Source organism: Panthera uncia, chromosome A2, assembly GCF_023721935.1.
Source record: "Panthera uncia isolate 11264 chromosome A2, Puncia_PCG_1.0, whole genome shotgun sequence".
Lineage (NCBI taxonomy): Eukaryota > Metazoa > Chordata > Mammalia > Carnivora > Felidae > Panthera > Panthera uncia.
Window position 1 is genome coordinate 134290969 of NC_064816.1, and position 23422 is coordinate 134314390.

A 23422-nucleotide genomic window follows, 5' to 3' on the forward strand; every position below is an offset into this window, starting at 1 on the left:
CACGTTCTCCTAGGTTACATCCCCTGAAGAAGCAAGACCACATTCTCTGAGGTTACATCCCCTGAAGAAGCAAGACCATGTTCTCCTAGGTTACATCCCCTGAAGAAAGGAAGGCCACGTTCTCCGAGGTTACATTTTACATGCTGTTTCCTTGCCGTGGCATGTTCCTCCCTGCTGTTTCACTTGTTTCTCTCTTCCTCATTCTTCAAGACTCAAGCAGACTTTGCATCCACGGGGGAACCATCCCTGCCTCTATCTCCATCCTCATCAAGTCTGCCTGTGGCCCTGGCATAGGACTGTGCACTCGTGAAGGTGCCATAGTCATAAAGTACAAAATCAATGACGCTCATCTGGAGGTGTGTCATATGCCCAAGTGCTCCTGTGTTGTGCGCATCCAAAGTACACAGTAGTTGCCACAGTATGACCATTGTCTGTTTACTTATTCATCTCCCCCATTGGACTCTGAGCCCGTGAAAGAAGTAACTAAGTCTTTACCTCCATTGCTGGGCTAAAGCAAAGTTCTCATTCACCAAATACCGAATGATGGAAAGAATCCATTTTCATATAATAAAAACAGAGTGGTTGTGCTTGATGGGTGCCTTTTGCCCTGTTTAAGTATAAACCAAATGTAGTTCCAATTCAGTGTCAGATATTGTTCATTTCACAGTTAAGTGATGAAGGCTAAAACAAAGGCTATTTGTTTTGAATAACAAAAACAGTAATAACTACCATGTACTGTGTGGACCAGTGTGTTCAACCAGGCATTGAACCATATGGATTTGATTTCAGCCTCCCAACACCATCATGAAGTTGGCTTTTTTTTTTTTCTCATTTTACAGTTTGGGAAGCTGATGTTAAGTGGCTTGCCCAAGTTCACAGGACCATAAAGGGCTGGAGTCAGTATTTGAACATATCTCATTCTAAAGCCTTCCAGTTCTGCTGTGCTTTATAAGGGAACATAATTTCTGCATACATAATTTATGATGAAATTTTATAATAAAAACTGATTCTTAATGACATGAAACTTTTTTAAAAATAGCATTGGGTTGGGGCGTCAGGGTAGCTCAAGTGGTCGAGCACCTGACTGTTGATTTTGGCTCAGGTCATGATCCCAGTGTCATGGAATCAAGCCCCACATCGGGCTCAAGCTGGGTGTGGAGCCTGCTTAAGATTCTCTCTCTTCCTTTGTCTCTCTGCCTCTCCCTCTCTCAAATTAAAAATTAAAAATTAATAAAAATTAAAATGTTAAAAAAATAGCATTGGCTTTTTTCAAAAACTGGAGTGATCAAATTCTTAATTTTTCCATCATGAATGTTTTGCATTCGGTAAACACTATCATTTGCCATGTGCATATTCCTGTGATGGTCTTCTTCTTTTTTTAAGTTTACTTATGTATTTAAGGGGGGGGGCGAGCAGAGAGAGAGAGAGAGAGAGAGAGAGAATCCCAAGTAGGGTCCGCTTAGCTTGATCTCATGACTACAAGATCACGACCTAGGCTGATATCAAGAGTCAGATTCTTGATGGACTGAGCCACCCAGGTGCCCTGGTTTTCTTCTTAGTACACACACTATCCCCCTTCAACTTTCTGAATTTGAAAATAAAAATTGAGGATTACATATATATCCAGGATTTAATCTTCATTAAATTTAATCTGAAGATTTTTTATTTTTTAATAAAAGTTCAATATTACATGAACATTATTAAAAAGGCAGAAAACACAGATAAGCACACATGAAAAAAATAAATTTCCATATAATGTCACAGTCCAGGGATAACCACTATAAGGGCTTTGGTGAATATCTCTCCAGGCTTTTGGCTTAAATTAAATGTATATTATATCTCACAAAAGGGAGACTATACTACATATATGTTTGTTGATTTTATTTTACTCAGTGGTACAAATATATCATTAATGCACCATTCTTAATTTTGTGTAGTATTCCACTGTATACTTATAACAACTTACTAAACCTGTTCCTCAATTTCAGACACTCAGGTTATATTTATATATTTTGGTGCTATAAATATCTAGCATCCTCCTTTTGACCAAGACAGAAGTAAAGGGTGGCATGAAGTTGTCAGTTTTCAGTAAACACATTGTAGAAAAATATATTTTGCACAAAACATTGCAAACAATTGCAAAAATCACATAAGGTCTGTATATCTATGTAAACTCCTTGAGGGTAGAGATCAGGCGTTATTCATTTTTGCATTCATAGCAGGAACTCAATAAATGTTTGTGAATGAATGCATAGTTTACCAGAACTTCAGTCCTTTAGTTTTGCATTTTTATGTAGAGTTGCCATTTATTAGAGGCATTTCTTTTTGGCATCATGGAATGGACACTGACTCTTCTAAGAATCACAGAATTTAATAGAACCTTGAAGGAGTTAGTAAAAACTGTCTTTTAGATAATGAGGAATATGTGTGAATAACTGTATGAACCCAGCAAAAGTATAATGTAGGTGAAGTTCAACTTTATCCCATGCTTTCCAGACACCAGATGCTTTCTTGCTGCCTTCTTATCCCACTAGCAGTGGGACTCTCCCACTAAGAAGCAGGGGCGTTCTGGAGTACAGTGGGGAAAATCTTGGGCTTTAAAGTCCATAGACTTTTGGTATTAAACCTCAGTGCCAGTACTTATTAGTTATATGAAAATGGTCAAGTTACTTCACCTATAACATGAGTTAGAAGGGCCACCTTGTTGTGAGGTTTAAATGGGCTAATGTTTACAAAGAAATACAGTCTCTTGAACTTAATGTGTCCCAGACTGAAAGCTACTACTATTGTAATGTGTGTGTGTGCACACTCTTGTGTGTATGTGCACATACATATGAGGACAAACTATCACAAGTATGGGGTGCTATTCAAGTTTCCCATGTTTAAGGCTTTTGTTGAATAAAATCATAAATACACTTCAGATCTCATTTGCTGGCCTTGCAATATATTCAATGCAAAGTTTCTTTAATAATACAGTATAAAATGCTTTTCAAGGTAGGTTTGCATGAAAGGAGTGTCCTTATAGCTTAATATTGCATTTGAGCTATGAGAAATTTTCTGTAATTTCCTGGAAAATGTGATGAATTAAACATCACTAGACTCATCTTCTTGAAGGTCAGTAGTTTTAAATAGCATTCATTAAGGGCATGTGTACGTTAACACTGCACTCCAACTGTATGCAGAAACGTGACCTGAAGATTATTTACTTCTTAGAAGGTTATATATTACAAATCGAACGGTTGATGGAGTTACAGTGTGTCCCTGTAAAAGACTGACTGAATTAAGCAGAATCTGAAAGATTCCTTTTGGCCACTTATCTAAAGTAAGCGATGCAATCATTGAGAAGTACAAATCAGCGGGGGATAATTTCCAATTACTATTTTTAACATTTGTGGGCATGTTTACATTTGTTTTATTAAGATCTGCTGCCCTCTGAGGGGAAATGATGACCTTAATACTGGTTGTCTTCTAAGTCTATAAATCTTCGAGCTCCTCACAACAAAGTCATCAAAATACCTGTCTCAATATGTTTTGAAGTGAGGCTCATTAACTTCAGACAAGAATGTGGTAGATTCATCAGTGTGGATCACAAAGTATTTCTGTCATGGGCCATGTTAAACTGCACCAAACTTCAACTCCGTGGGAAATAACAGTAAAGTCTAGTGACATCTTAGGTAATTGCGACATTTTCTCTGCCACTCCCCAAGAATCACCACTCTGTCTTTTTACCTGCATCCGTGGTTGTACTCGTAATCCATGGAGCTAAGGCTGGTCTCCCTCAGGGCACCTGCCCTTCTTCCAAGCTAAGCACAGAACGGCAAAGACTCCTGTCTCCCTTAGCCATCCGCATCAGCTTTTGTGTTTAGCTGAGAGACTGGTCACAGCCAGAGTTGTCATTTATACTTCTCCTTCTTTGTTTATTTCCCTTTTCTTTTTCCACTTTTTTTTTTCCTTCTAACACTCATTGCTTCACTCTTTGGTACTCACTCTGCAAGTAATGTGCATTCCTCTGTATGAGGTATTTACTCTTCATATAAGTTTATGTAAGTGATGAGAAAATACATGACTTTGTATCAACCAAAATTTTGTGAAACTTTTACAACTCTGGGAAGAACGTGTAATTTTGAAAAATACAAGCTAACTTGGTCTACATGGCATATTTTTTACAAGTTTATTTTGCATTCTTCTGTCAATGGGGGATAGGACGTAGAAACTCAAAGCACCCATTATGTTTAATAGCTTACTGAAATTAAAGGTTAGAAGTTAGCATAGGAACGAGCTTCCTAAAGGCAGGAACAGCACTGTCTGTAGTTGGATGTCCAGAGTGCCTGGAACCAAGTAGATGAGAATTGAATGTTAAAAATAAGTTTTGGGGGCGCCTGGGTGGTTCAGTCTGTTGAGTGTCCGACTTCGGCTCAGGTCATGATCTCTCAGTTCATGAGTTCGAGTCCCACGTCGGGCTCTGTGCTGACAGCTCAGAGCCTGAAGCATGCTTCCGATTCTGTGTCTCCCTCTCTCTGCTCCTCTCCTGCTCACACCCTGTCTCTCTCTGTTTCAAAAATAAGTAAACATTAAAAAAAAATTTTTTTAAGTTTTTAAGGAAGAACACTTACAGCTTCTTTATGAAGGAAACTACATCCTCATTCTTTATGTATGAGCAACCTTGCATTTGTACTGAAGCACTTGTATTCTGTGTGACTTGACATGGACCCCAGATTTGTCACATGATTTGGCTCATGGCCAAGGGTTTGCAGGAACCAGTTTCTCCTTCTTGGCCAGCATTCCTGAGAGAATCAGTAACTGTGACCCGCATCACATTTAGCTTCTGGAAAGGAATCTAGACACACGATTCAGTCCTAAAGAAGAAAATGATACATCAATCTAGTTCTGAACTCCCCATAATCAAGGAAATTATTTATTGTCATGATTTTATCAATTGGTAGCTTATATCTGATGTCTGAGTATATGTTGATCTGGAGAACCATTCTTGATTTTCAATCCAGATAATGTGCTTTTTGCAGTATATGCCCTTCTAATAAGATAAGTCCATTTCAATAAGAAATATAAGAAAACCTGGAAAATTTAGTGCAAATTAATAACATATTCCATGGTCATACCCTGCTTTTTTTAGAATGCCAAGTAGTGTATATGGAATGAACTACATTGTTATTTTAAAAATCCATTCCTACCTTATAGAAGGTCAGCCCTTTGGCAAGATAATAATATACAGAAGTACAGGTTTTTCCTCTTGAAAACATTTTATTTTATTATTTTTAAATGTATTTATCTTGAGAGAGAGAGAGAGAGAAAGCAGGAGAGGAGCAGAGAGAGGATAGAGAATCCTTGCTGTTATCGCAGAGCCCGATGCGGGGCTGTGTCACACAGCCCTGGGATCATGACCTGAGCCGAAACCAAGAGTCGGATGTGCAACTGACTGAGCCACCCAGGTGCCACTTGAATACATTTTAAAGTATATCATCTTTACCCCATAAAATCCTGTATTTCAGCATCTAAAAGGTAAAATTTAGTTGCAGCTTTATAATATATTACTAAACTACTGTGATTATCAATAAACAAAAGGAACATTTAAAAAAATAAATTTCTAATTAAAATGTAAGTTTAAACTATTAAGCAAATTATCTATAAGCTCTTACTGATTTATAAAGAAGAAAGCAAAGAAATAAAAACTTAATGACAAGGAAATACAAGTTTCTTTTTGAAGTCCTACTTCATATTAATGCTGATTCTTAAAATTTGAAACATCTGCTGATTTCTACAATTAAGGCGAAATAAACACAGACATTCAACCAAAGTAATTTCGCGCTAATTAGGCAGCAGTCCTTTGGGTATTTTGCAGCTAATAATTTATATTTTCTCAAGAGATTTTTGCTTTGTGTCCATGCATGAAACTTTAATGCGTTTTAAGGTAATTTCATTTTGTAGGAAGAGAATAGTTCACTTTAAATCATTCCTACTCTCTAAAAAGTGGGATTGATTTTTGTAGGCCAAAATATACAGATTGTACTGTCAAGAATCACTTTCAACCTTCTAAAAATGAACTTGGGCTCATTAGAAGCAAGACTGAGGCAATCCTTTTCCTCCAGTGATATAGTTTATGTGAGTAGCTCACTTTTGAGATGATTCGATGGTCTTATGCCATCTGGTGGCCAGTACGGAAGTGTCACTAGATAGGGCACTGAGGGTGTAGTGTAGAAGTAAATTAGAATACATTTTCTTATTCTGAATTCATACTTTTTCATAAATTTGTGGCTTTGAAGAATTGTTCTTTTATTCCCAAAGGAACACCCCATCCTAAATCCTTAATAGACAAAACATAATATTACAGTTTTTACAGTGAATAATCTTGTCTCCCAAGTCATAAAAGTTATACATGCATTATTTAAAGTATATATATTTATATTTTTCTGGATCATTTACATACCATTGCTAGCATAGCATTCATAGGCTAAAACTCCTATTATAAATACTGTATATAAAAGTGAAGTTTCAATTTAGAAGGTCAATTGTTAGTTTTGGGTGCCCTCCTGTGTTCACAAGCAAAACTACAAACTAATAGAGACCAAAGTTTTTTGTTGTTTTTTTTTTTTTTTATCACATTCTGATACTCTTGTTGGGATGTTTTCATTGAGTTTTTGTGGCAGTGACTTAAGTCAACCGCATGGTCTCATTCAGTGGCTTTGTAACTTCAGGTATTTCCCAAAAGCAAAGCTTGGATTCTGTGAGCACATCAATCTTTAGCTTTAGAGACCTTTCTCTCTCTTGTACAAATTTTCTAACCCATGAAGAGATTATATTTATTGCTTTGCTCCATTAGCACAATATCACAAAATTGTATAATTTTTATCTTTGTAATTATTCCAAATTCACATTATGAGTGCATTTCAGAAAATATCAAAATACTCTTTTTGATGGGACTAAATTTTTGGCATGATTCTCAGCATAGACTTGAATTAATTTGAAGAAGTCCCTGAACAATTTTCAAAATACTTTTTTCAGATCAGACAGAACAAATTTTCCTAAAATCAGTTGCTTAATCTATTTAAAATGCCAAAGTGGTATTTTTGTCAGAAGGTCCCAAAAATTCAGAAATGATAGTTTTAGTTGTTCTCCTATGCTTTTCTTGATAGGGAACTTTAAATTATTTCAAGGATTTTGAAACAACAAAATATCTGATAATAGACCATCTTTTATAATTTAAATTCTCCTCCTTCTGAGCTAAACATATCTGTCAGGTACCAAACAAGAGAAATAAAAACATCATGAACTTGAAGTTATCATTTGTTTATTTCTCAAATTGAATTTGTATGCCAAATATATTCCAGATAGGGTTCTAAGCAATATGGAAATAAAAGCTGTGGTTCTTGTGTTTATTATGTACTACAGGAGTTAAGACCTGTTCAGGGAGGAGGCGGGGCGGGGGGGGGAATAATATAAGAGAACATGCAGTTAAAGCAATAGTAGTGTTAAAACAAAACAGACAATTCAAAATGACACAGATCACTTCCGCAGAGATCAGAGGGTGCATAACAAGAGGGAACATTTGACCTAGACCTTTTCTGAATGGGAAGGTAGACACAGATAGGGAAAGAAGTATTTCAGATACCCAAGATGGCAGAAACAAAAACTTCACAGTGGAGAAGTGTAACTTTTTACCTTCTGTTGAAATAAAACAGAAATTTTCATAGAGTATGTCTCGTTTGTTAAAATCCTCGAGGCTGACAGTTGTTTCAGTAACTTTTTTTTTTCTCTGAAGTTTGTAGTTCAGAACCAGAAAATGTTCAGGCTGACCCAGAGAATTATACCAGCCTTCTTGTTACGTGGGAGAGACCTCGAGTGGTTTATGATACCATGATTGAGAAGTTTGCAGTTGTGTACCAGCAGTTAGAAGGAGAAGACCAGACTAAGCATGAATTTTTGACAGATGGCTATCAGGACTTGGTAATTATAAGATCAATTGTCTCATGTGTTGATAACACTATAGCTTAATTTTCAAGGTAGGAACTTACAAATGATTATATATTGTTGCTCTAAACTTTGTACGAAACTCTCCAGTGGGGAGGAAGGGAAACAGAAGCTATACTAAATTAGGTCCAGACTCACAGTGAATCATACACTAGGCTCTTACTTGTTTTCAATTACAGGAAGATTACAGCTTTGCCAACAACAACACTATAGAGTAGACACGTAGAGAAGACTTAGAAACTAGAGTTCATCTAGTGTAGCCTCTCTTTAAAAATAAAAGGTCTCGAAGAACAGTTGACTGTGATCTCACAGTTGTGGAAATAATTGGATCTGGAATCTCCGTGCTCTGATACTGCCATGTATCATTTCTCACACCATACTCTTCCGGCACAAGAAAATAGAGTAGGAGACACTGCATCAAAGTTCCAAGTAATAGATGTGAAGTTAATTGTGTCAAGACTTTTTAACACAAGTCAGATCATCTTTAGGAAAAGATCCACTCCCTCCTCCTCCCCACCCATGCACACAAATTAAAGAAAATAAAGTGTGATATGGTATGGTTGAATCACTACATTATACACCTGAAACTAATACAGCATCATATATTAACTAATTGAAATTAAAATTAAAACTTTTTTAAAAAGTCCAGATTCTTTCTGACCTGGGCATCTCAGTATTAAACTTTGCCTTGGTAGGGAAGGATTGGCCATAGATTGGGGTCTGGTTGAGAAAACCCTATCTGGTTATGGCCTTAGGAAAGCCCCACTGCAAGTCAAAGACACTGGACAATGTATTTGGACAACTGGAGTCCAGCAAGGCCTGGGAACTTGCATTTAAACAAAAACTGTCTTTGTTATCATGGTGTGGGACATCATGTGGGCAAATTGATAAAACATGTAACAACTTTTTAATCCGGGTGTTTAGAACAGAGACGCTGTGAACATGGATGTTATATAATTTATGGAAATTTGCCATTTTTCACTTCATAATGATATTAAGAAGATAATTCTATTACTACCTGGCTTATATATTGTTATGATAAAGAGATAAATTGTGTTTTCATTGTGTTTTTTCACATTTTGCTCTTTGCAAATAGTCCATGTTTATTTGTCTAAAATATTAATTTGTAGTTTTGGGTACTCATGAATTTGATGAGTTCTAGTTGAAAATGAAACTTTCTAGAATTAAATTTTTTAAACAACAAAAAAGCCTAGTTTTCCAGTATCTTCATAATTCACAGATATCACAAATCCAACTTAACAACATTGCATAAACTTTTTCTTAGATTAATAAGATATAAATATTTTTCATTGACAGAAGTCTATTATGTTAGTACTCTTATGAGAATAATACATTTGGGAGGCCTGGGGGGTTCAGTCAGTTGAGCCTCCGACTTTGGCTCAGTTCATGATCTCACAGGTGGTGGGTTTGAGCCCCAGGTGGGGTTTTGTACTTCGAGCCAGGAGCCTGCTTCAGAACTTGCACCCCCCCCCCCCCGCCACCCTCCTCTGCTTGCACACGCACTCTCTCTTTCTCAAAAATAAATAAACATTTAAGAAAATTTTAAAAAGAGTAATACATTTATGTAATTACTGACATCTTTCTTTTAGGGTGCTATTCTCAATAATTTACTACCCAATATGAGTTATGTGCTTCAAATAGTAGCCATATGCACTAATGGCTTACACGGAAAGTACAGTGACCAGCTTATAGTCGACATGCCTTCTGATGACCCTGGTAAGTGCTCTCCTGATATGCCTTTATATAATCTACATAAGGAAGCTAGTTTACTTACTGGATGCAGTGGTGCTTTCTGTCTGACTTTATATTGTTTTGGTTAAAAGACAAAATGATTTTTTTTTTTTTTTTACCCGAATCATCCGCCAATTTTGTGAAGCATGGAAACGATTTTCATTCAGCAGATCTGGGACAGGACAATAAGTAAATTTATTCTAAATACTGAATTTTTCTATTTTTAGAAGAAGAATAGCAAAACTGATTGTTATGTCTGTAATGGTCATTGAATGAAAATAGCTATGTGAATATTAAGACTTTTATTTTGATAACGAACAGTTGGTTTCATTTGTGTTTATTTCCTTTTTCAGCCCCCAAAGCATTTTGTAGTAAGTATATACATGATCCTAGGATCATGTGAGGTACTTTGAAATATCTATACAAAGCATCCAACAGTTTATCTTAGATATTTTTATCCACTTTGTATACTCCTGTGTGAAGTGGGGGAGAGTGCTTTTCTCTTAGCTGATTTGCCAGTACTGTTTCACAAAGTAAAACAAAGATATTGTTTCTAATTGTTTTTGTTTTTGCATGCATCTTCTCTAAGTATTATGGGGAAATCTTTTGATCTAAAATCTTATGAAGTAACTGAATGAAGTACAGATCATAACTTGACAATTTACAAATGCATGTAATTAAAGTCTCTTTTTTGCTAATATAAGCAGTTTTAAAGTAATAGAATGAAATACATATGTATGTGTACATATGTATATGTGTATACACACAGACATCATGCATATGCATATTTATAAATATATGCAAACGTACATACATAAATGTAATATTCTTTGGTCTTCCCTACCATGAGTCTACTCACTGATATTTTTATAAATTTTTAATAGAGATGGATGGTAATAAATTACATTAATTATAGCATATTCCAATTTGACATATTGAAGGAAAACTGATGTGTATTGATTAGCCTTTGTGGTCTACATGATACAACAGGGTCTTTAATCCATTATGAGTTTGTTCACTGATTACCTCATAGTTGTTCTCACTAGTTAAACTTTTAAGTTAAAGTGTATATGTCAGAGCATTGAGGATAGATTAGGTATCTTTCTAAAACACAGGCTACAAACTTGCCAAGTTACTTCCCAGATTAAAATGTTGACGGCTAATTAATATTACTACTATTATGATGGCAATATCACTATTTGATATTTCTTATGATCTGCCTCATGGCCTGTGTATAATGTATTGCTTTTATATAGCATTGTTTTTCAAAATGAGGTTATTTTTAAATGGAATGTGAGCTCTAAATGCTATTGAAAGGTGAGTATCAAATTAACTGACCATGGCTTCAGTTATACTATATCATGCACTGACTGCCGTCCCTCTGCAACATTCCCCATATGGATCCACCTAGAAATTCACATCTTTAGCAGGGCATCATTCACCATATTGGCCAGTATCACATGTGAATTGATGAAATGTGGCATAAAAATCTCCTCTAATCCTATTGTGTATTTCAGGATGTGGATTATATTAAATACATTCATTTCGTTTACTACGTTGGTTTAATTATACTACTCTCATTTCTGCACATAAAACAATTTCCCAGGAGTTTACAAAAAATAATTGCAGTTATTTATGTTACGCCCTTTCTCACTGTATCCACTCTGCCAAGTTTTAAACTTTCTGAATTTTTTTGTTTTTTCTTTTTGAGATGTTTATTGCATAAAGAAAAACAGATCAAATATCTATTTTCTACAGAAGTGGTTTCTGAGTGATCCTTTTAGACTGAGTCTACACTGGCACAAAGTACAACATTCTTGTGTCGTTTGTAGCACTTTCACATTTGTACAAAATAATAAATATTACACTTGGTTTCCATTTATTCAAAGGCTGGGGACACTGTTGAGCTAATGAGATGTTAGTTTGGGCATACCATTTGATCTCCATGGATGTCTCAGTCCCTTAAAGCATTTTGTACAGTAATAATGTTTTAGTAAAAGGTAGTGTTTGATTTGATGTTTCACTATGATATTCCTCTTAAAAGCAAAGGTTAAAAACTTAGATGGCTTATTCCTCAGTTATTCCTACCAAAAGGTCCTTCATCAAAAGCCAATTTACCCAAAGTTTGGAGTCTTCTCATTTTTCATAAAGAAAATATTTGTTCCTTTAGATCTCATTTTTTTTTTCTGATCTAAAAGGCTGCCATGGCATTTCAATTCATGTATTTTCAATTTGTTACCAAAATTACATTATTTTAAATACTTCTACAGTCAATACGTCACAGTAAAAGTTTTGAAAAAAGTACTATTTTGAGGTTTAGTGTGATGGTGCCCGCAAGAATCTTATGATTTATGTGGCTAATAGAGATGTAAGTGACTCTTAAGTTTGCTGTTTATTTCATGGTTTTTATTAGTACCATTTCATCCTGTTAATTATGTTGTTCATTCCCTTAGTAACATTGTAATGTACCCTAGTGAGTTATATTTTATTATTTTGGATAGGCTTTTTTCTAAACACTGTATTGTTCTTTGCTTTTGTTAAAAAGAAATGAAGGAGGTTATTTATAACTGCCCTCATTCTTTCAATTGTAGATTTCACATATGTTAATCAATATCCATGAAGGAAAACTCAATCTCCCAAATTGTGCCCTTAACTTTAGCTAATCTGATTATTGCTTGTGCATTTTAATTACACTTGCTGTGTACAACAGTATCGCCATAAAATTGGCATCCATGAATATTACTATAAATTGCTATTTTAAAATCCATGCATAAATGCATATTAAGAAACCATTTAAATTTGTCCAGGAAACCATTTTAAGGTTAAACTGAAGTGCGTAGTCTTTGCAAATACTTTATAGAAAATTATATTTATGAAAAAATAATCCATAATTTATGTCATTGTAACTAAAATAATCGTGTCATTTTAAAATCTATAATATACAGTTAGTTATTATACAATTATAGAGGATATTATTTAAGTACATATTTTAGAGCCTTAATAATTATATGTGTTAAATTTACATGTGTGGTGAATTAGATCAACACATTTTTCTGTTGGTGCGTGCTTTTCAGTTATTTAACAATTGTGTTTGTTAAATCACTATACATCTGTCCTTGTTCTGCCTTTACCACCCTATGCTATGGGTGTTACAATAATATTTAAAATCACAGTTTGAAGAGACTGTAGTCTATGTTGCTTTGACTTTTTGCCCTGTGAGACTTGGCTTTCCTTCAAACAATTAAATAAGCCTTGCTTGCCAACCCATGTCAGTGTTGCTTTTTTGTGTTATGGAATATTAATGTGGTACTAACATGCTCTTTTAGAAAATGTGGCATTACATGTGCTCCAAAACAAAACCAGAATGAACTAATAGCTTTTGCTGAGTTGTCACACATACGTGAATTTTATATGTTCACTGACAAAAAAAAAAGAATTAACAGTCTTTGCTGTTAGACGTTTTGTAGGCTTCATGCAGTCTATTTTGACCAAGTGAGTGAGAAGTCTATAAAGCAGTATAGTTGTTTAACTACTTAGTATGTCAGTAATTCCTGAGTCTGATCAGTGGCGACTAAAATATCGGTTATTTGTGAGGAACCAGCAGGCCAAAGTGTACCGAGTGTGCAATCTTGTGCCGACCACCAGAGCTACACTTTGGGTGCTGTGAACTCTCAGACTCAGAAGTATGGCCTCAGAATCTCCGGGTAGATAGAAAATTTGTGAAATTATTTTACTTCAAAATTGTTCTGAAGAGGCTCAGCAGGAGAGCTCTGGATTGAATGGGGAAAGGCATATTGAATTGCTCCTGGGCAACCACAGAATTTTAGTTAATTCAAATAATCTAATAAGAAACCAAAGTGAAGATCCTTCAAAGAGGATTAATACTTACAGATATGAAGACACCAAGACTTGGGGTATTCACCCAGGAGAGTGCCATGAAGCAAAGAGGGACCAAAGGACCGCTTGGACCCATACATTTTGCCTCTAGGCTCCAAAGCGGGCCAGAAGACGTCTTATCTCTTACTTCAGTAAACAGCAAAGCCAGTTTCAGTAGAACTCACTGATGCTCTTTGAGGGAAAAGTAGTGGGTAAAATCACATATTTTAACTTAATAGGAACCATATAGTTAATTTATGCTGCAGTAAATGGATAAAAATAAATTAAATGCAATAATAGGGAAATCAGTCCTCAATGTGATAATTATATATACCCTATGCCAGCCTTGACAGTCAATAAGAAAATTACTTTTGCTTATTAAAAGTATCAAGTTAGGTAAAGTTAGACCATGTTTTTGTTTGTTCCCTTGTTTGTTTTTAATTTTAAAATATTTCCTTAAGCACGTTGAAGAGAATGGATTATCACTGAGTTTTTTTCCCATAGCCTCTTAACAGAGAAAAATCTACAGTATAATATATGTATCACTAACAAATATTTGTTATAACTTGCCCTTATTAACATTAAAATATTTTAAAAGTATGTGAAAATGTATGACTCCATTTAAAAGCATTTCAATAAAGGGGCGCCTAGGTGGTTCAGTCGGTTGGGCATCTGACTTCGGCTCAGGTCGTGATCTTGTGGTTCGTGAGTTTGAGCCCCATGTCGGGCTCTGTGCTGACAGCTTAGAGCCTGGAGCCTGCTTCAGATTCTGTGTCTCCCTCTCTCTCTGCCCCTCTCCGCTCATGCTCTATCACTCTCTTTCAAAAATAAGTAAACATTAAAAAATAAATAAAAGCATTTCAACAAATTATGTATTGTCTCACATGCTGAATTTGAAGGTTTTTATGTGCATGAACTTCTCTAACTGTAGTTTATAGAAAATCATGTTGAAATTTCTTAATTGTCTTTTACAGTTTAGTTGCATCTCATCTTTCAACTCACATGTATTTGTTTCCTTGGAGGTTATAGAGATACAAATGTTTCAGACTATTTGAAATCACTTTAATTTGAAAATGTGAAGAATAAAGAACATGAAAAACAAAACATAGAAAATGGAGAACATTAATGATCCAAATAAAGGTTTCCAAACTCTTTCACGGTCAGTTTCAACAAGAAAAAAAAAATAATCGAATGTTAAAATTTAATTCAGGGCTAAATTAACATTGTTCAGGGTAAGTAACTTTGAGATAGCTAAGTAGTCAAGAGTATTAATTTTATCTAAGTTCACTTGAGAGCGTGACTTCACTTCTAAATTCGTCCTGAATTCTCCTCTAAATGGAATCCACACACAGGACCACATTTTATGGCTTTACATTTCTTAGTATCTGGGAATTTTCTGTTAAAAGTAGATTCAGTAAAATCTATCATAATACAGGCCTGGATTTGATAAACATTTTCATGTTAGTTCAGTTTTGCCTTTGAAAACTTTATAGAGTATGCATTTCTTCTGAGGATACCTAGAGGTATAAAACAACATAAGCAGCATTGGGGTAGTAAAGAGCATGAATTTTGGAGATGGAGTGAGAGTCGATGAAATAACAGGACTAAGAGAAGGAATCCTGCAGTAACGCTTAGTTAAACCCAAGTCCTACGTGGCACAGGTGAAGCATGAGGAACAGTGCTTCTGCAGGTGGCCCCTTGGTAATTTGACATTGGGCTAGATTCCTTGTTGGAGAGAGGGACCCAGCTCCTAATCTTTCCTCACACTACTGATAGGGTTTGTTTTAGGATTGAGACATCCATGTACTGGAAATAAACGGATTTTGGTCATTGGGAACAGCAGACTTGACTGACCCTGGCCAGATCTTTGCGGGAGCACAGCTAAGTTTCCCTGGCGAGAAGGAACCAGATCCCTCTGGTCAGTCCTTCCTGTGGCCAGCCAGGTTGGACCTGCTGGAAGGTACTGTCTGTTTGGTGCAGCACCCTGTGTACATATAAGCATCAGCCCAAATTCACAGTGTAGAAAAAATCATTGGGCCCTCCACCAGAAGAGGAACTGAAAGAATAAGCAGCTGAATAAGAAAATAAATCCTGTCAATTCTCCTCCTAATCCCTGGCATTTCCCCAATTATCATCTATGCTGATGAAAAACTATTTGGGTTTTTTATACTCAGCCTGCCCCCCTTTCCCTTCTTAGCTTCAATCACACGTAGAGGGGAGAGGGGAGGGGAAGGGAGTTGGATTAGAGGATAGAAATGAAGTTTTTGAATGCAGTTTCATATAGGCTTATGTTGTGGTGTGTTACGTAGTGTTCAGAAGTGTTGAAACACAAATCTTTAATTTTTATTTTTGGAAATTCTGTATTTTGAAAGCTAACAAGTCTTTTTTTTTCTCCCCCTTCCCTCTTTCCATCCAAAGGTAAATCCACACAGCTGAAATAATCGAATAAACATTTTAATAATTTTGTTTCTAATTTTGTAGAGCTGGACCTCTTCCCTGAATTAATTGGAACTGAAGAAATAGTCAAGGTATTATAGCTATTTTTATATTAAAATGTTTTAAAATTAAAAAGCCTTTTTTGAATTGTTGGTTAGGTTTCAGATGTTACTTTAATCAAAGTTCATGTTGCATTATTCGTCGTAGGGTTAGTTGTTGAGCTTTATAGATAGTGATATAATCGACGTACATGATTCTTTCATCAAGAGTTGGACGTCACTTTGATAGTATAATAAAAGTAACAGATGGAAAAGGGTTGGTGATAATGAAAAAAATTAACGTTAAAGATCATTATAGCTATAAACTATAGCTATAAATCAGAATTTTCTTCAGTGTTCAAGTTTTTCTAAAAGATTAAAACAACATTTAACCAATTCTTAGTATTTCTACAGTTGATTTATAATTAACTTAACCAGTGGTTGACAGATTGATAACAAATATGAGCCAAAACATAAGTTGTATGTATTCTTTCCCCCATTTAGTCTGAATATTTGTGTTTGGATTAGTCATATGATAAGTGTCTATTGCTAGTATAATGTCCTGTAAGTAAATAGGTATTTGAGAATATTTATAGGGGCACCTAGGTGGCTCAGTTGGCTAGGCATTCGACTTCAGCTCAAGTTATGATCTCACCATTCATGGGTTTGAGCCCCTCATGGGCCTCTGTGCTGACAGCTCAGAACCTGGAGTCTGCTCTGGATTCTGTGTCCCACACTCTCTGCCCCTTCCCCACTTGCGTGCTCTCTCTCTCTCTCTCTCTCTCTCTCTCTCTCAAAAATGAATAAACATTTAAAAAGAGAATATTTATAAATTCTAACATTGTCTTAATTTCTAAAATAAAGAAATAATGACTGATGTATCTTCTGTTTCATCCTAAACCCAAATATACTGGTCACCTTAACTGAGATTATATGTTAAATCCAGATGCTATTCCTAATGTAGTACAAATGTATGCATATGCACATATGTGTGTATAAGATCATAGAGTGTAATAACTATTATCTGGCAATAAATACTAATTAGATTGTTTTCACATGTATAATTATCTCAACAGTTTATGTATCTTATGGCAGTTCTGTCTTGCAAAGGATTATTTTAGCAAAGTGAGCAGTCCACCTTTGAAAGAGTTCACAAAATTCTGCCAAGGATATTTGTGTGTGGGTGGGTGTGCATGTGTGCCCATGTGCATGTGTACGTGGATAGGCATATACCTAGAAGTGATCACTGGGTGGCAGACTGCCAGCTTCTCATTGTATTTTCACATGGCAGAGAGCAGAGCAGAAGAAACAAGCTCTCTCATGACTCTTCCTGTCAGGGCACCAAGCCCATTCATGAAGCCTCCGTGCTTATGACCTCATCGAGTCCCTGATACCTCCCAAAGTCCCCACTTCTTAATATCATCACTTCAAGTGGTAGGATTTCAATATAGGAACGGGGCGTGGGGGAGGGCACAAACATTTAGCCCATAACACTACCCACTACCATTGATTCCTGCGGGAATGAATGATGGAGGTTGGCAAAACAGATACATGGAATGTATCTGTAATGGCTTTTATTTTTTATTTTTTAATTTTTTTTTAATGTTTATTTATTTTTGAGACAGAGAGAGAAAGAGCATGAACAGGGGAGGGTCAGAGAGAGAGGGAGACACAGAATCTGAAACAGGCTCCAGGCTCTGAGCTGTCAGCACAGAGCCCGATGCGGGGCTCGAACTCACGGACTGCGAGATCATGACCTGAGCCGAAGTTGGCCACTTAACCGACCGAGCCACCCAGGCGCCCCTGTAATGGCTTTTAAAACTGAATGTGGAAGTGAATAGTTTAGGGGATGTTTCTCAGATTGTTCTCAAATAAAAATGCATTACTTTGAAGGACAAAGTATCTCCAGGGTGATCAAGGCCTTTATAGTAAAAGTTTTTTTAATGGAAGCTGTGAAGGATAACAGGTGAGACACAGATCAAAACCATAGTGGAAGAAAGAGTCACAATAACTTCATAAAAAATGATAGGAAGCAGTATACATTAAAATATTTGTGGTTTCAGGTATGTACAAAGTAATCATAGAGCAGGAATGATCTGTTCTTGAGGTGTTGACATGAGACCATATGCCTTCTAGAGATCTACAAGGTTTGGTTAGGTGGGATTAATGAATGGTGCATTATTTTCATCACATTCTGAGAGTTATCTGAGCATGGTTTGGTTTTTTTTTAAGTTTATTTATTTATTTTGAGATAGAGAGCACAAGTGGAGGAAGGGCAGAGAGAGAGAGAGAAATCTGGACGTGGTTTAAGATTCACATTCTTTCTACTGATATCAGTCAATTTCTTACCAATCTGTACATTTTTTCTTCTTTTTAGGGACATGACTTTAAAAGAGCTAATAAATGAGGGGCACCTGGGTGGCTCAGTCGGTTAAGTGTCTGACTTTGGCTCAGGTCACGATCTCGTGGTTTGTGAGTTCGAGCCCCGTGTCCGGTTCTGTGCTGACAGCTCGGAGCCTGGAGCTGCTTCGGATACTGTGTCTCCCTCTCTCTCTGCCCCTCCCCCACTCCCGCTCTGTCTCTCTGTCTCTCTCTCTCTCTCCTCAAAATAAATAAACATTTTAAAAAATTAATAAATAAAAATAAAAAAGTAAAAGATCTAATAAATGATAATGCTAGCAAACTGAGAAAAGTCATATTCTATGTGAACTAAAAATACCATGTCTTGATAGCTTTGGCAATTTAGTTTTCTAAGCATATGGTCTGATGTATTATAAAATGCAGAGTTACAAAAGAAGAAAAAAACAGAAAACCTGGGTCTTGATTGACCTCTCTTCAGACCGCTCCTGAGCCATTTCAGTGACTGAGTGTTCCCAAAAGACTGGGTCACCTGAATGATGTTTCTAAGGAAAACACAGAATCAAATAACTAGTACTAGAAGCATACTTGGACAGTTTGTCTTTAGAATGTCTCCTGTGTCTTGAGTGAAAAATATTTAAAACAAAATGAAAAACCCAAACTTCTCCTAGTCCTAAATCTTCCTCTTATGATGGCTTAAAAATTGTGATTTTTTTCTGAATATATACAATGAAATATTCTGAATCTGAAACTAATTAGATCTTTGAAATAAATTGTTTCATTTCCTATTGTAAGAAGCTAATTGCTCTTTAGCTTGTTGCCAGATGAACTGAACAGAGAAACATAAAACAAAATAAATACGATATTAAATAACACTGTAAATAAATACATTATAGTACGCCTTTCTTTCAAAGCTGTGGTATCTATTAATTTAATTACTTCCACAGCATTAAAATAAAGGCAGCCATAAATAAGGTGTTTTCATTAAGTTTAATTAGTGTCCCTAGAATGTGGATGATAAAGGCTATAGGATAGAGGCATGGCCTCTGTGAGATGGTGCTTTATGAGGAGACGTTCCCAAGATCCCACAAGTGAAGATTAACAGCAGCATAAGATATTGTTAAGAATTCATTTTTTTATTTCCTTATGTTTCATTAACTCTTGTTTGCTTTTCAAAGGAGGAAGAAGAGGGAAAAGACACTGAAGAAGACACTGTTGTGAATCCTGGTAGAGACAGTGCCACAAACCAAATAAGGAGAAAGGAACCCCGGATTCCTACGACAACAAACTACAATCGTGCAGGGACTAAATACAATGAGGCCAAGACTAACCGATCCCCAACAAGAGGAAGTGAGTTCTCTGGGAAGGGTGATATCCCCAACACATCTTTAGATTCCACGTCCCAACCAGTCACTGGATTAGCCCCCCAAAAACATTTTTCTTTGACTTCACAGACTGTGACTAAAATGCCACCTCACACCCTGGAAGGCGCTTCAGCCTCTTTAAATGACAGCTCTAAAACGATTCTCAGATTTCTGCAGATGAACTTGACTGGGACTGTGGAATCTTTAAATACAGTTTCTATAACAGAATCCCAAGAGGTATCTACTGATATCAGTGAGGAAGAAAGTTTATTGACAAGCTTCAAGTTCGACACCGGAGCTGACGATTCTTCAGGCTCCAGTCCGGCAACTTCTGCTATGCCATTCATCTCTGAGAAAATATCCCATGGGTTTGTGTTTTCTTCAGAAAACCCAGAGACAATCACATATCGTGTCCTTCTACCAGAATCTACAAGAAATGCTTCAGAAGATTCAGTCTCGTCAGGTTCGGAAGAATCTCTAAAGGATCCTTCCATTGATGGAAATGTGTGGTTTGCTAGCACTCCAGATGTGATAACACAGCCCGATGTTGGATCAGGTAGAGAGAGCTTTCTCCAGACTAATTACGCCAAGATACACATTGATGAATCTGAGAAGACAGCTGAGTCCTCGTCTCCAGGCCCCCTCGTGTCACAGGGTCCCCCAGGCACAGATCTGGAGATGCCACCTTATTCTACCTTTGCCTACTTCCCGACTGAGGTAACGCCTCATGCTTTTACTCCATCCTCTGGACAACAGGATTCGGTCCCCACCGTCAACATGGTACACTCGCAGACAACTCAACCAGTATACAATGGTGAGACACCTCTTCAACCTTTCTACAGTAGTGAAGTCTTTCCTCTAGTCACCCCTTTGTTGCTTGACAATCAGATCCTCAACACTACCCCTGCTGCTTCAAGTAGTGATTCGGCCTTGCATGCTACGCCTGTATTTCCTGGTGTCGATGTGTCATTTGAATCCATCCTGTCTTCCTATGATGGTGCACCTTTGCTTCCATTTTCCTCTGCTTCCTTCAGTAGTGAATCGTTTCGCCATCTGTATACAGTTTCTCAAATCCTTCCACAAGTTACGTCAGCTGTTGAGAGTGATAAGCTGTCCCTGCATGCTTCTCTGCCAGTGGCTGGGGGTGATGTGCTGTTAGAGCCCAGCCTTGCTCAATATTCTGATGTGATGTTGCATCAGACCACTGCTCATGCTGCTTCAGAGACATTGGGATTTGGTGGTAGTGAATCTGGTGTCCTTTATAAAACGCATATGTTTTCTCAAGTTGAACCGCCCAGCAGCGATGTCATGATGCATGCACGTTCTTCAGGGCCCGAACCTTCCTATGCCTTATCTAATAATGAGGGCTCCCAACACTTCTTCACTGTTCCTTACAGTTCCGCAGTACCTGTGCATGGTTCTGTTGGTGTATCGCATCAGGCTTCCTTATTTAGCAGCCCTAGCCACATTCCAGTGCCTGAGTCTTCGTTCATAACCCCAACCGCGTCATTGCTGCTGCCGCCTCATGGCCTCTCTGGGGATGGGGAGTGGTCTGGAGCCTCCTCTGATAGTGAATTTCTTTTACCTGACACAGATGGTCTGACAGCCCTTAACATTTCTTCACCTGTTTCTGTAGCTGAATTTACATATACGGCATCTGTGTTTGGTGATGATAATAAGCCGCTTTCTAAAAGTGACATACTGTATGGAAATGAGACTGAACTGCAGATTTCCTCATTCAGTGAGATGGTTTACCATTCTGAAAGCACAGTCATGCCCGGCCTGTATGATGAGATAAATAAGTCAAACGTATCTTTACAAGAATCCCCCGTTTCCTTTTCTAGCACAGAGGGCATACTTCCAGGGTCTCTTGCTCATCCCGCCACTGAGGTTTTTGATCAGGAGATTAGTCACGTGCCAGAGAATAACTTTTCAGTTCAGCCTACACGTGCTGTATCTCAAGCATTTGGTGACACCTCGCTTAAACCCGTGCGTAGGGCGAGCTCAGAGCCAGCCTCCTCTGACCCCGCTTCTAGTGAAATGTTACCTCCTTCAACTCAGCTCTTATTATATGAGCCCTCCGCTTCTTTTAATACTGAAATGTTGCTGCAACCTTCCTTTCAGGCTTCTGATGTTGACACATTGCTTAAAACTGCTCTTCCACCTGTGCCTAGTGATCCACTATTGGTTGAAACCCCCAAGGTTGAGCAGATTAGTTCTACGGTATTGCATCTCATGGCCTCAAATTCTGCCTCAAGGGAAAACATGCTGCACTCTACATCTGCACGAGTTGTTGATGTATCGCCTACTTCTAATGTGCATGCTGCTTCGCTTCAAGGGTTAACCATTTCTTACGCGAGTGAGAAATACTCTGAACCAGTTTTGCTTAAGAGCGAAAGTTCCCAGCAAGCGGTGCCTTCGTTGTACAGTAATGATGAGTTGTTCCAAACTACCAATTTGGAGGTTAGCCATGCCTTTCCCCCGAAAGGAAGGCATGCGTTTGCTACTCCTGTTTTATCAATCGATGTACCACCAAATACACTTACAGATAAGCCTCTATATTCTGATGAAGTTTTCACCTCCACCAAGGGGTCTCTCACTGATGAGGTGTTTGCTGGTATTCCAGCAGTTTCTGACACACTTGTAACTGCTGATCGTTCTGTTCCTTTAGGAAATGCGTACGTTTCCATTACAGCTGTTTCTCCCAACAAAGATGGTTCTGTAACCACAACCGAGTTCCTGTTTCCTTCTAAAACAACTTCAGAGCTCATTCAGAGTGCCAGATCTGATGGTGATTTAGTGGGTGGTGGTGACGATGGTGATCTTGATGATTATGATGATGATTATGATGACAGAGATAGAGATGGCTTATCCATAAATAAGTGTATGGCATGCTCCTCCTATAGAGAATCAGAGGAAAAGGTAATGAATGATTCAGACACCCAAGACAACAATCTTGTGGATCAGACTAATCCAACCTCATATCCACTATCTGAAAACTCTAAAGAAGAAAATAAAGTCACAGGTGTAATATCAGACAGTCAGACCGATACGGACAGAAGTCCTGATAAATCACCACCAACAAATGTACTACCCCCAAACCCCAGTGATGGAAGACAGGAAAATGACATTCAGACCGGTAATGCCCTGCTTCCTTTCACCCCAGAATCTGAAGCATGGGTACTTGTTGCAGGTGATGAAGAGAGTGGATCAGGGCAAGCTGTCTCAGATAACCTTAATGATAACGAGACTTCCACAGATTTCAGTTTTCCAGACGTTAACGAAAGAGATGTTGATGGGGTCCTGGAAGCAGCCGACTCAGAAATAACTCCTGGATCCCCACAGTCCTCAACCCCGACTGTGACTAGCAGGCACTCAGAAGTGTTCAACATTTCAGAGGCAGGTTAGTTATGGATCCAAGAGATAGACAGAGGTGTGGTGGTTTTCTTCCTCAAAAAATAGAAAAATCGTGAAAAGAGAAAGTTGGTAAAGTGGCACATCGTTTTATTTCTTAACCAAGACATTCAACAAATCCATTCATGGTTTTTAAAGTATGATTTTACTCATTATTTCAAATGAATATTCGACATGTTTTGGTTAGTGGATGGATAAAAT

The 23422-nt window shown here is 37.3% G+C and overlaps 1 protein-coding gene across 1 annotated transcript in view; it reads left to right on the forward strand.

Annotated features, from left to right (window-relative positions):
- PTPRZ1 (protein tyrosine phosphatase receptor type Z1) overlaps positions 1–23422 on the forward strand; it is a 183983-nt gene that overhangs the window by 114291 nt on the left and 46270 nt on the right. Inside the window, exons 9-12 of the mRNA XM_049641742.1 lie at positions 7775–7959; positions 9594–9720; positions 16093–16139; positions 19622–23210. Of these exons, the coding sequence (XP_049497699.1) occupies positions 7775–7959; positions 9594–9720; positions 16093–16139; positions 19622–23210 (3948 nt within the window). The remainder of the gene's footprint in view (positions 1–7774; positions 7960–9593; positions 9721–16092; positions 16140–19621; positions 23211–23422) is intronic.